The sequence below is a fragment of the Martes martes genome (genome assembly GCF_963455335.1).
Source record: "Martes martes genome assembly, chromosome: X".
In the NCBI taxonomy this organism is placed as follows: Eukaryota; Metazoa; Chordata; class Mammalia; order Carnivora; family Mustelidae; genus Martes; species Martes martes.
In genome coordinates this window covers 28,895,138-28,909,148 of record NC_137897.1, presented here as the reverse complement: position 1 = coordinate 28,909,148, position 14,011 = coordinate 28,895,138, and the positions used below count along the sequence as shown (strand labels likewise).

The 14,011-nt window shown below is 36.8% G+C and overlaps 1 protein-coding gene across 1 annotated transcript in view; it reads left to right on the top strand.

Annotated features, from left to right (window-relative positions):
• The window catches only part of TMEM47 (transmembrane protein 47), a 30,533-nt gene extending 16,825 nt beyond the window's left edge, over positions 1-13,708 (top strand). The window contains exon 3 of the mRNA XM_080795912.1: positions 10,299-13,708. Coding sequence (XP_080652038.1) covers positions 10,299-10,477 — 179 coding nt within the window. The 3' untranslated portion in view covers positions 10,478-13,708. The remainder of the gene's footprint in view (positions 1-10,298) is intronic.
• Positions 13,709-14,011: the final 303 nt, after the last annotated feature.

Sequence of the window (14,011 nt, the reverse complement as noted above, 5' to 3'; positions counted from 1 at the left end):
AATTTCTAAACTTCTAACTAAAACATGAATAAGTAATAGTTCTTGACAGGGCTGTTGCCTTACGAATTGCAGCAGATGTATTTACCAACCGTCTTCATATTCAGCTTTTTTCCCCACCTTTCACTGCCCCCTTGGTGATCTTAAGGCAACATTATTTTTTTCTGACATGAAACTGGAAAAAATCCCCATATATTTAAACTTAAAGTTCTAAATCTGTTTGGAAACAAACATGCTAGTAATGAAAAATGATAATGTATAACTTGAACCATCAAACAATTCAGTTGTATGTGGTCACTGGCATAGTTGTTAATTTAACAGCCCTTGTCCTATGAAGCACGCACAGCTTGGATGAAAATATCAAGCAAGGTGGGGGGGAGGTTTTGCTAAAATCAGGGAACTATTTAGAAAGGGGGTTTATAAGACTAAAAGCCCAGTCCATTAATGTGTTTTAATTTTCATTTATAAGAATAGCCTTGGATATATTGTTCTTTTTGATTCAAACTGAAATATTCTTGTGGTGCCTTCAATTTATCCTGTCAGTCACATCTGATTTGAAGACTGCAAAATAAGCCCCTGTGACTGTCAATAATGAAGACACTGACAGAACCGTCTCGGCTGTTAGATGGATTTTTTTTTTTTTTTAAGCTGTTTAAAGATGGGAACAGATGAAATTTCTCAGGATTTGAAGTGTAGTTTGATCTAAAAATATAAGATCAGAAGTATTCTGCTGCCCCCTGCTGTTTGTGTTCATTTTTTTATACCCAGGAAGACTGACGGGAATGTAAGCGTTATGAAAACAAAGGTCCAGAGGGCTGAAGTACATCTAAGTCAAATCTCTGAAGTGACTTGCTCAAGATTGTGTAGTAGCTACTGTCAGAGCTGGGGCTGGGAGGCTACTGAATTTTGAATTAGTGGCTTATTCACTACTGACTCATTCATTCATTCAACTGTTCATTAGGTGCCTCTTACGGATGGAACATGGTATTAAGAGACCCACAAAACTAGCTAAATAGCATCACAGATACTTTCTAATAGAATAGGAAACACCATTACAAAAAATAGTTTGAAGTCTTAGGCAGTGGCAATACTATTCATTTTTTTGTTGATCTCCCGTGTAATAAAGATCTCTATTGTGAATCATTTAGTACACCATGAAGATTCTTCTAAAGAGTCCATCACAGTTCTCTTGTTTATATCTTGGTTCATGGATTTAGCATGGATCTTTCTATTCTTAGAATGAAATATCTTAGATATTTTAATTTTAGTATAAATTTGTCTTTACAGCTAGGATTTATTAACAGTGATAATTGTGATAGAATTTCTTGATAAATTGTTCTGAAATGATATACCATTCCTTAAAACTGGAATTATGTTTTGAATAATCTTTAGAACACTCACATATTTCTGGTTTTAGAAAGTTATAGAGGTACTCTAGACATTCTCTTATAAATATCCAATATTATGGTGCTACCTAGTTACTGTCTCATTTAGACTTTAACTTACCACATAATAGCATATACAGAATCTGTAAAGAAATCCCTTGTTTATAGCACCTATTCTAAACATGCTTAGAAAAGTAACTAGGAGTTTCTAGTTCTTTCTTAAAAACCTCAGTATGTTTTCCCAAGTATAGCAAAATTTTTGAGAATGTGAATATAAGTACTGGTTGTAACAGAAAACATACTGTAAATGACCATAAGTTAAGGTAATGGATTTGGTCAAAATAAAGATTCCTATTTAGCTCTAGCTACTACAAGTATTAGTAAATTACAGAATAATAAAAGGAATCCCTACAGCAATATTCATATATTCATATTCTACCCGCTGAGACCTAAAGCAAGGATTATACTGCTACATTTTTAAAATGTACATGTGCTGAGATTTAATTTTACTCATTCTCTTTTGACACTGTGCTTATGGAAGCTTTTTAATGAAATAACCATTAGTTTAGTGTTCTCTTTGCATAAAACAAGGTAAAAACATACTGGTTATTTGAAACATCATGAAAAGGTTTCTCTCTCCCATCTGAGAACCCATTAAAGACTTGCCTATAGCTGATTTCTGGAAAAGGTGCTCATTACACATAATAATCCATTATTGATTTGGGCGTAAAAGTAACAAATTTAGAAAATCTGCCCACTTGAAACAATGCTAGCAAGAATCATGGCTGTTTATTTCACTTGCTTCATAGTAAACATACTTATTCTCTTGGTTGGCCTGTCTCACCTGTAATTCAGTTTAGTGATTCTTTGTAAATGTGTATTTGGGGCCATTTCCCCTTTTTTCTCACCTTGGTGTGCTTGAAAATAGTCTGTGTTTCTCTTCTTTTCTCAAAATTTTTTTTCAAATAATACCCAGCCTTATCTTGGTGTTGACACACAGAGAATGTTACGTATCTCAGCGAAGAAATAATCTTTTCTTCTCCTGAAACATGCAGTACATAAAATCAAAACAAACATAACACTACCACTTAGAAACATCTCTACACTGGAATACATAATTAATTCAGCACCAAGTGCTATGCCCAGTACAACGTGGTGCGCAATAAACAGTTGAGTGAATGCTGGAAAGATGACGAAGACATGTGTGGCTTATAACTTGACAGGGAAAAACAGGCACGTGAACAACTAGCTAACTCTAGTGCAATTTTTCTTAAACCATTTCTCTCTTGGCACTTTATGAAGTAGCAAGTTTCATGTGAGCACAAAGCTCAGACCAAAACAGCTCAAGAATTTATTCATGTTTTCATTCACTTTTTTAACAAATACTTGTGGGGCATCTCTAATATGTAGGTATACTGCCTTGGGGTTAGATTATATACTCCAAAGGTATTTACTTAAAAGCTGATGATTAGGGCACCTGGGTGGCTCAGTGGGTTAAAGCCTCTGTCTTCAGCTCAGGTCATGATCCTAGGGTCCTGGGATCCAGCCCCATATCGGGCTCTCTGCTCAGCAGGGAGCCTGCTTCCCCCTCTCTCTGCCTCTCTCTCTGCCTACTGTGATCTCTGTCTGTCAAATAAATAAATAAAATCTTAAAAAAAAAAAGCTGATGATTAAATCTCATAAAGGCAGCCAAACATATTTTAAAGATTTTTCATCTTCCATTTGTCCCCGAAGTTCCTAATTTAGTGGTGGTGGGGGGTTGTTACCCGCCTGAATATTGACAAGAATTGCTAAGAGCTTGTCATCATTGCAGCCCATCTAAAACATTGTCCCATTTTCCACAACTTTTTCATTCACTGGTCCTAGAAGTCTGAACTTCAGAATAAGATACTGTCTGTAATAATCAGGTTGACAACAATAATTAATTGAGCACCCACCCCCTGTAACACTGCTGGACACTTAGCATATACTCTTTCTGACCCCAGCAATCTTAAGATTGGGTATTTATTTTTGCCATATTATCACTGAAGAAATAGGTTCGGAAAGGTTAAGTGATTCCCCAGGATTATCCAGCTAAACAGTTGCAGGGCCAGGGTTTCAGTTCATCTTTACTTGGACATGTCTAACACATAGCAAACCAGAGCAGAATCAGCCTTGAAGTTTGAATTCAGCTGCCAGCTGTGTGCTGCAGCTGGAGTCCATCCCATAACTCCAGTTACTCCATTTCTTGGGGGCAACACCTGAAGGAAGTAAGCAACTTGAAATGTCCTAATAACCACACATTGATCAGTGCAACGTGACTGAATCATAGTGCATCGTGAAAGTGTGCACATTTCCAATACAGAGGACTATAACATATTTCTTACTGTGTAACTGATAATGATAGGTTATATATGATGGGATTATAAGTTACATCTAGTTCTCACTAAGAGTTGGTGAAATTAAAGGGGCTGCTTCTTTCTAGGTCCCCTTCTTTTATTGTCTGGTTTTGCAGATCTGTTTTATGCTCCACTGGAACTTACGATGATATAAAAGCCTCTTATAAGGGCCTTTGGTACAAATTGCATATTTTCAGTCTTCTAATTCAGATTTTAAATAACAGAATCCCTACTAATTTTACTAAGGATACTTCCTTTCTGTTCTATCTGCAAAAATCCTTCTGTAAATGAATGTTTGTACAGAATGGTGATTTTTTTCCCCCATGGTCCTGCAACTGCTTTCTACCTCTGAGCTGTCTCTGATTAGAAGCTTCCATTTTGTAGACCCACACACCATCCTGTTATACAGTGAGGTGCCTGGAGGTATTTTGGGTCTAGATTTTGGCAGAAAAACCAATGTCCAGCTTCGATTTCAAACTAAAAAGGTATTCTATTCACAGATCTTTATCAGTATTGAACTACTCTTTGGCTAGAACAATTTATAGTATAAATGCCAGTAATTAATTTCATATGTACTATGATTCTCGGTAGTTACAGATTAAATTTAAAAAGGAAAATAAGGGGGTGCCTGGGTGGCTCAGTCAGTTAAGCACCTGCCTTCAGCTCAGGTCATGATCTCAGGATCCTGGGATTGAGCCCTGGCTCTGATACTCAGCGGGGAGTCTCCTTCTCTCTCTCTCCCTCTAGCTCTGCCCCCTGCCTGTGCACACACTCGCTTGCTCTCTCTCTCTCAAATACGTAAGTAAAATCTTTTTTAAAAAGAATAAAAAGGAAAAGAAGATCACTTCATATTAACCCTTCATGGGCAAATGTTTTCATTCTCCAAATTACCATTTTCTTTTTGTAAATATTCTGTATTTAGAGACTTGCCTGGTAAGTCCTATCAGTTCTGTCTCTAAATTAATCTCCTAAGTCCGTAGTTTCTTTTCATGAACGACCATTACTGACTTAGTTGAGGGCATAACTCTTCAAGTGAAACATCTCCATTTCCAGATTGGAACTTCCCCTACTTTATTTTTCGATGGTAATATCTGACTTAAACTATCTATGTGACTCCTTCCTTTCCCTCTCCTAGAATCCAGTTACTGAGTTTTTCTTTTACTGCCTTTTCTTCAGCTTCTCTCCCTTTCTTTCTTGCTGGTGTCAGCTCAGTCATCACTGCGTACAGGTATCCATGCATTGACTAGCCTCCTAGGGGCCTCCCATCTCTAGTCTCCTTCCCGCTTACTGTCTGTCTTGCACACAAACACATGAGGTACAGTTCTCAAATCCACAGCTGGTCTTGTCACTTGTCCCGTTGGTTTCCCCAGAGGAAGAATTTAAGACAAGGAAACAAGTGCAAGTACTTAGTCTGGGAGGCAAAAGCAGGGATACGGAAAGTGAGACAGAGAAGGGAAGGTAGACAAGAAAGAGGACATTATCAAACCAGTTGTTGCTGAAGGCAGCTAGAGCTTAAACTTCGTGGAAAAATTCTGGAAACCGGTTTACAACAAACAGCTCAGTTATTTCATTGGAAGGACTAGGGAACTGGGGTATTTAGAAACCAGATTCTGAGAGTCATTGGTAAGGGCTGAGGTGATGCAGGGGAGCCAGCAGTGTTACTTTCCCAGAGCAACAGGCCTGCCCCGCAATCAGGCAAAGTAGCTTTCATGGCCAGAAGAAAAGTCAGGCAAAGAAGTGCAGGTGCTGCTGACAGTTGGAAGTCAGGCTGACATGTACTGGAGTGATGAAGATGAGAGCATACGGGTAGGGCACGAGTAGCATCTCCAATTCAAATAACCTCTGAGATGTCTCCCTGTAGAAACCAGTCTCTTATTTTTATGACACACTAAGCCTTTTATAGTCTGAACCAAACCTTTCCATGGGAATGCACCCTTTATTCCAACCTCGTGAATTTTCTACAGGCACACCCTCTTATACTGCTAAGCTCTATACAAGCTGCTGGTTTTTTTTTTTTTTTTTTTTTTTTTTTTTACCAGAGGTCTTTTTGTTTTTGTCTTCTGATCAAGTCCTGTCCATCCTTCAAGAATCAGTTCCAATGGTGCTTTCTCTCGGAAGCCCTCCCTTCTTTATCCAGGCAGAAATGGTGTTTGGGATATCATTAGAGTTCAGGAAATGTGTAGTTAATGGGTCAGTGAACATGCCTCTGCTCTTACTGTTGAACACATTCGTTTGTAATTATCTATGTGTCTGTTTTCACCATAGAGTATGAAATATGACCGGCCAAGAGCCAGGTCCTGTCTGTCTGATCCCTTTCACCTGCCACACAGTCAACATCCAATAAGTGTTTGTTGAAATATCCCCTTAAATGAAAGTATTGAATATTTCAGTATTGAATGTTTTCAATGTTTCAGCATTGAAAGCGCTGAAAAATAGCCCCTTAAAGAAAACTAGACGTAAGACAAAAATCAGTACCTCTAAGTTCTTGTCATTCTTCTCTCCACACAATTTCATGGTTAGTAGTTTTGTTACCTCTTTTCAAAAAAATGGAGAGAGGTATAAAATGAACTTCAAACTCCCTTCAAATTCTAAAATGCTACATGACTTCACTTACATTGCCTCTGAGGTAGAGCACAGAGAATACCAAAGCCAGTCCCTATTATGTTTCATTGATTGGTAGGAAAGTAGAAATGTAAGTGTGATGATGTTTTTTTGAGTTCTGGCCTTGGTTTGTGTATTTGTTTGTTTTTGCCTTCACAGCATCTATAAAAGGCAAGGAGGCATTTTTACCTGCTTCTGTGTATTTTTATTAAGTGGAAAAAGTTATTTACAAATGCAGGCATATATATGTTTTTTTTCTCAGTTTTGCTATTACATGCTTTTCTCTCAGTGATTCTAAAGAGAGTAAAATAATTCAGAGGCATAAAGCGTTTTGGGGTAATTTTCATCTGGCTACAACACAATAAAGCTTTATCTCTAAGAAAGCTGTTCAGGAGAATATGCCAGAGGAGCCTAATGGAGTTGTATTTCCACTTTTCCACTAGTGGGAAATTATGTCACTGTATTATACCATGGAGGCCAAATATTTGCTAAATAAAACACATTGAAATGAATATTAAAAGCGGTCTAGGTAAACAACTCACCCTAGGGACTGGCTGTTTCACACAAGAACCCATATAATCCTTCTAGAATAGAATTCAGATTAGTTATTACTTCTCTGCTCAAACTCCTTTAGCAGTTGTCCATCACACTGAGAATAAAATCCAGACCCCCACCCACGGTTCACAGGGCCATCCCCAAATGGGCCCTGCTTCTCTCTTCCATCTCACGTCCTGCTGCGCCCTGCCTCGTTCTCTGTACGGCAGCTACAGCATCCTGACTGATGTCCCGCTGCCACTGGCCTGCTTCTGAGTCAGGGGTTCTGCACTGCTTCTGCCCTTTACCCCACTCAGTTGACCTGCACCCTCACTTTGTTCTGGTCTGTGCTCAGATGACTCCCCGCCCCCCAAAGAGGCTTTCCCCAGCTTTTGATCTGAAAGAGCAGCCTGCGTCCCTCTATCTGGTTTTCTGGCATTCTTGTATTTTCATATGTCTTGACAATACCTGCCATATTCTCTGTCTAGTTACCAATGCACTGCCTCCCTGTGAGGGTAGCGACTTTTGTTACCAATGCCTTAAACTGTACCACTTGGTTCAAACATTTATTGAATGAGTGAATTTATTGAATGAGTAAATGAATGACTATTCCTAATTCACATTTATATTTCAGTCATCTACTGGCAGAATCAGTCATGCTTTGACTAGTTACCAGAGTATAGAAGCCTGAGGAGAAATGCCTTTTTTTTTTTTTTTAAACTTACTAACTTTGCAACTTTTTTCTGTACTTCATGGTTGATAGTAATTGACTTCTTGTTAGTTTTAAGACGTTTAATACATGAAAGCACCCTTTCCCTCACAAAGTCACAGAGCCAGCTGACTTTTTTTTTAATACACATTTAGCACTTACTGGCTGGAAGTAGAGCAAGTGTGGGTTACATAATGAGCTGTCAGTTGTCCTAACAATGACTTAAAACATTTTCTGAGATTTTTAAATTATAAACAATGACTTAAAACATTTTCTGAGATTTTTAAACTATAAACAAGTTCTGATTTCCTTTTGGCTGCCAAGAGATTCTCATTTTACATGGACCTATTTTTCCATCCATTCTCTATAGTGCAGAAGTGTGGTAGGCACAGTGTTGACCTACATGGTAAAAGTGTTTCAAATTCTTATATCTGGCTCCAGAAATGTTACTTGACCCCTAGTCAGAACCTTATAGAATGGAATGATTTTGTGAAATCGCACCCTCATGTATTTTCTGGAGTTCATCAGTGTTATGCTAGAGAGAGGACCATTAATGTAGACTTCCTGAAAACATGAATCATATTGCTAATATGGATCTTTTATAGGTACTGAGAATAGACGAACATAGACTTTAAAGCACAAAACTCCAGTTTAATTAAACACACTATCCATCCTACTGCTCTTTTTATTTTTATTTTTTTAAGATTTTATTTATTTATTTGGCAGAGAGAGACACAGTGAGAGAGGCAACACAAGCAGGGGGAGTGGGAGCGGGAGAAGCAGGCTTCTCACTGAGAAGGGAGATATGGGGCTCCATCCCAGGACCCTGGTATCATGACCTGAGCTGAAGGCAGATGCTTAATGACTAAGCCACCCAGGTGCCCCCCTACTGCTCTTTTTAAAAAAATATAATAAACTGTATCTTTTTTTTTTTTTTTTTTACTATATCACATTTTATTCTTGTCACCTTAATTGTTCACATTTGTTGTTGTACTTTAGGAATTTACAGTGTTTTTAAGATGAGTTAAATAATAATCATTTTGACTAAACATTTACTTTATGTATCAGGGGTTGGCAAACTTTTTTTTATAAAGGGCCAGAGAGTAAGTACTAACAACTTCGTGAGCTGCATGGTTTCTCTTGCAACTACTCAGCTCTGCTGTTATAGTGCGGACAGTACATAAATGAACAAGCCTGGCTGTGTTCCAAGAAAACTTGTTTTCAAAAACAGACAGCAGACCAGATTTGGTTGTTTGCCAATCCCTGCCCCATAGTACATAGTACCCCAGATTTTTTAAGATTGTTTCTTGAGGGTGGAAGCTGTTCTATAGTAGAGAATGAGGCAGACGCATCCCATAAATTCTAGTTAAGCTGATTTAAATGAAGTAGAAATTATATAATAGTTGATGCAATATGCAGTGAAGATTTTGAATGGAAGCCATCACCTCTTGTGTAATCTAGTGCTTCCCATATAGAAATAGCCACAAGTAAGGGCCACTTTAATTTTATATATATAAGAAAAAACAACAACCCTTCCCTTTCCTGATGAATTGGTTTGTTTTATTTTATTATGTATGACTCATCACAGTTCCCGTGACTGACAATAGACTTAAGAAGTGAGAGTTAGCTAAGAACGAAGAGCTGAGTTTTGTGCTTGAGGTAGTACCCAGCATTCACTGATGTTTTTAGTACCATTAGCTCCTTCCTATGCCTTCATTGATTTCATTCTTTTTTTAAAAAGATTTTATTTATTTATATGAAAGAGAGAGCATGAAAGGGGGGGAGGGTAGAAGGAGAAGCAGACTCCCTGCTGAGTAGGGAGCCCAATGTGGGACTTGATCTGGGGACTCCAGGATCATGACCTGAGCTGAAGGCAGTTGCTTAACCAACTGAGCCACCCGCGTGCCCGATTTCTTTCTTTTTTGAAAGTAGATGATGAATGAATATATAAATGTCATCTATTATATCTAATACAAAAGTATAATTGGATGTGGCTTCTTTTGAGCCCCTTTTGAAGGATGAGAGGAAAGGAATGAAAATCATTTTTGATCAGAGGAATAGAAGCAAAAGACATCACAGTAAGAATTGTTAGACTTGTCGGCCCAGTTGTGGTATTGAGAAGCAACAGCAAGAAAAGAGTGTCTTAAAATTACAGCTTAACTATTTTCATCAGTTACAAATGAATTTGAATTCCTCAATTCCTTAAGAGCATAAATAAATAGCAAAAGTTTGGGGTATTTGGGATCACTGTTCTCGGGAAACTATTTACAGGTTTTATATAGTGGAACAGTTGAACTTACAGTAATACTTGCATAATAGTGATGCTTATATATGTATGTCTGTAAAGTGAGAATCACTATGCTCTTGTAAATTATTGCACTAATTATTTCATCAAGTACTATTACTGTGAGTTACTAATTACTAACAGAGTAATTCTTACTATATTGTGAAACAGTGTTAAAGAAAAAAAATGTTAATGTTTTCAGGTATACCACCTAGAACAAGCAGTCCTTCAAATTTTTTGGCTTTTATATTTGATTACAAAGTAATTCTCATATAGATATATCTATATCTCTATCTCTATATATAAATAAAACACACACACACACACACACACACATATATATATATATGTTGTACCCTTTTATTTCCTGCAAATAACGTTTTTCTAATTTCTATTTGCTTTTCTTTCAGTTGTTTTACAGGTTTGCAGCCTGGTCCTTTACCCAATCAAGTTCATTGAAACTGTGAGCTTGAAAATTTACCATGAGTTCAACTGGGGTTATGGCCTGGCCTGGGGTGCAACTATATTTTCGTTTGGGGGTGCCATCCTTTATTGCCTGAACCCTAAGAACTACGAAGACTACTACTAGAACCAACAGTCTGAGATTTTAAAAACAACCAACCATCCAACAAAAGGATTATGTCTGTATCTTTTCTAACTCACTGTTTTCTAAAACACTTGTGGAGCATCAAGCAGTTTGCTCAGTTGATTTAATATCTTTTGCCTTTTGGCTGTCAACATCATAACCAGCTTTTACATCCATTTTAGGGACCTGCACAAATTAGGAGAGCTGATTAGACATAGGCAAATGCTGCAAACTTCAAATATGTTCATGTCATTTTTCTTGACAAGTGAAGGGTCTATATGACAGCAACCATTGTGAGAAACTAGTTGGAATGAGAAATGCCTGAATCTCCTATTGCCTGCAGGGGAGCAGCTGGCATAAGCAACATTTAGAAGTTCCTTTGCTCTGACAAGGATTCCACTGTTAGAGTCCTTGTCTCCTGCTTATCCCACCCAATGACTAGATTGGCCATTGGTTATTTGCTTGAGTGAGTTTTTGAAAAGTGAACTGCCCTTTGGCACCTAATGGAAGTTCTGAATGTAATTGGTTCAGGGTACATATTCCACCTTCAAGAATACTCTTTTTTTTTTAATGGGAGGCAATGCTTTGGCAATCAGCTTCTCCCCAGGAAGGGAGTCAAGTCTTGGAGACATGTGCTTTTCATTATGTGGTTAGCAGTTGTGCCCCAGCCATATCTAGAATGAGGAAAATTGAGAGTCTCAACTTTCCCTGGGGCAACTAGAAAGAAATATGCATGAGTTGCTTTTGTCCTAAGTACCCTTTAAATCATTTACCAAACATTACCGCAAATAATTGTGCATATGTAACAAGCTTAAGTATTTTTATAGAAGGTGAACCATTAGTATAAATGGTAATAAGTTGTTCCCTAGCCCTATACATGCATTTGCCTATTACACATAAAAGTAATATTTGCTCTAGTGAAGTGATTTGAACACTAACCTTGTACACGTTAAGAGGCTTAGATTGGTATTCACACTTAGTTACTGTACAAAAGTACATACACCTTAAAACTTTTGCTCTGTGTTCTCTACTGTTTCACTGGAAAGTTTTAATAGAATTGTTTAAGAAGAAAAATTGAAATGGTGTTAATCTCAAAATTCATGATTCTTCTGTAAGCACTGTAGTTCAAAAGAGAGTAGCAATTAGAATGATCATTTTGTTAAAAATTCAGTAAAATAGAAGGCTGCTTTTTTTTCAAGTACTTTAAATGTCTTTATTAAAAAATAAAAGAATAGCAATAGATTTATAGAAATGTTTAAATGTCTCAGTAGAGGAGTAGAATTCATCTGGTTATCACCTGGTCCTCTGAAGTTAACTAATGGGCTAACTGATTTGTGCACATTTTTATGATGGATTTATGTTAAAGGAATCATTTGTTGGCTGTTCAAATGGAAGGAAATATTAATGATAGGGAAAAGGTTTGCAGCCAATCTCACACTGCAAACTTGCATTAATCCTGTTTAATATACAAATTTGGATAGTTTAATTATAAACATATTTTTATATCAAATAATACAGTTCTAATATAAAAGTTATAGATAGTTATTTTTGTTAACAAAGACACTAAAACAGTATGTCCTGGTTTTGGCCCTTTTGCAGAAAGAAGCATTGGAAAAATCATTTAAAACCTACTTATGTTCTATTGTATTGCAAAATCCGTTAAGAGCAGGACCACATCAATAGTATTTAATAATTTGCTTTACCTCCCAGAGCAGAGTTCTGCTTTCAGCTTGTCTTAAGAACTGTTGCCAAAACAACAGGGGGGAAGAAAAGTCTATTTTATTATTCAAACACTTAAAAAAAACCCCTCCTATCTTGTGACTTTTCTATAGAATCACAAAGTAAATATAAAGAAGCAGGCTTAGTCTTACTTTAGCAATGACAGACAAAAGTAATTAAATGCATCCTAGAGAGAACCCTTTGTAAAAGTATATGATTCTCCATAGAATCATAAGAAACTAGAAACTGGGTGGAAGTTTTCCAGAAAGGTATTAGTATTATAGAATCTTCTGAAGCAATTTTCTTAAAAAATAGTAAAATCTGGGCCAGTCTGTCTTGCAGTTAATTGCATATTGTCAGAGCAGCATGAGAAATATGATATTTGTTGGATAGGGATTTCGGCTACTAAACACTCTCTATTGTGAGAGAGTCTCCTTATTCCTGAATAATGGAAGAACAGTACTTTGGTGCTGACATCAATGAGGCACTTTTCTTAGTCCTAGTAGAGGATGCAGTGTGCTTTTAGACCAATATCACATCTCGAGTCTTATCAAGTTTTCATTCTCTGTCAATATGACAGGCTGGAAAATGACAGAATATGTTATAGGCTAAGGCACACATGTTTGCAGTACACTGAAAAGTAGATTTCTTATATAACTTTTCTCCCCTTCCCAGTGAAGAGCCCTATGTTATATTTCTACCATCACTAATATTTGAAAGTATTTCATGACTAACAAGCTCAGTACAACGTGAAAGTTGTTGCTCATCCAAAATACTATTTCATCTATCAGAATGAACACATGTGAATTTTCACCTACATTATGTCTTTGCAGCTTTAGGTTTGCTTGATGGTTTCTTACAAGCAAAACTGTTGGCTATAAATCCATTGTTTATCTTAGAGAGATATATACACGTACATACACACATAGAGCATAAAGTACTCAGCAGGGCTAGTTATTTGGATTTCTTGCACAACTATTTAGCTTTTTGTAAGTTCAACATGTAAATTTTAAAGACAAATATAGAGAGACCTATGTGTTTGAAATATAAATGATATATATGGATTAGCATGTACCTGTATATTATTAAACATGCAATGAACTGACTGGTAAGTGACGTCTAATTGTATGGCTAGCAATGTAATTTATTCAGACTGTATTTTTGTACAGAGCAGCGCACACTAACCTATGCCTCTGTGTCCTCTTTAATGCCTAAAACTGTGCCTAGAAATTTCATCTGTCTTAAAAAATAAAATTATACTTCATGCTGTTTATGCTATAGTTTCTCTACTGCTGTTCTATATTTATTATTTTTAAATATATGACATGTTTACTACTTAAATATGAATCCATGGTATTCTGGTTATTTTTTCTAACAGTCCTCTGGGGGAATCCTGTTTATCACTCCAGTGGTTTTGAGTTTGCAGTTTCGCGATCGGTTCTTCATTTCATGATTTTTGTAGCTGACCTGAAGTTATCTATGTGGAAAAAATAAAAATAAAAGTGGTTTCACTGATGCGGTTTGAATTGTGCCTTCTCTGCTGTGTAGACCCATTAACAGGTTCCCAAATTACATGTCTGCAAGTTGATGTTCTCCTTTATAATACATACTTTACCTAGAAAACAGAACCTGCCATAACATGGCTCATTTTATGTAAAACTTTTTTCAACTACTTTTATTTCATACTCTCTCCCAAGATTCTTTCTGTCCCTTGCAGGCGAGTTACATAAACACTAAGAGAAAGAAAGAATGTTAAATGTCTCTTTAAAGCTTTCTTTTGAAATGCACAGGAAAGAGATACAGTGCAAGCTATTGATT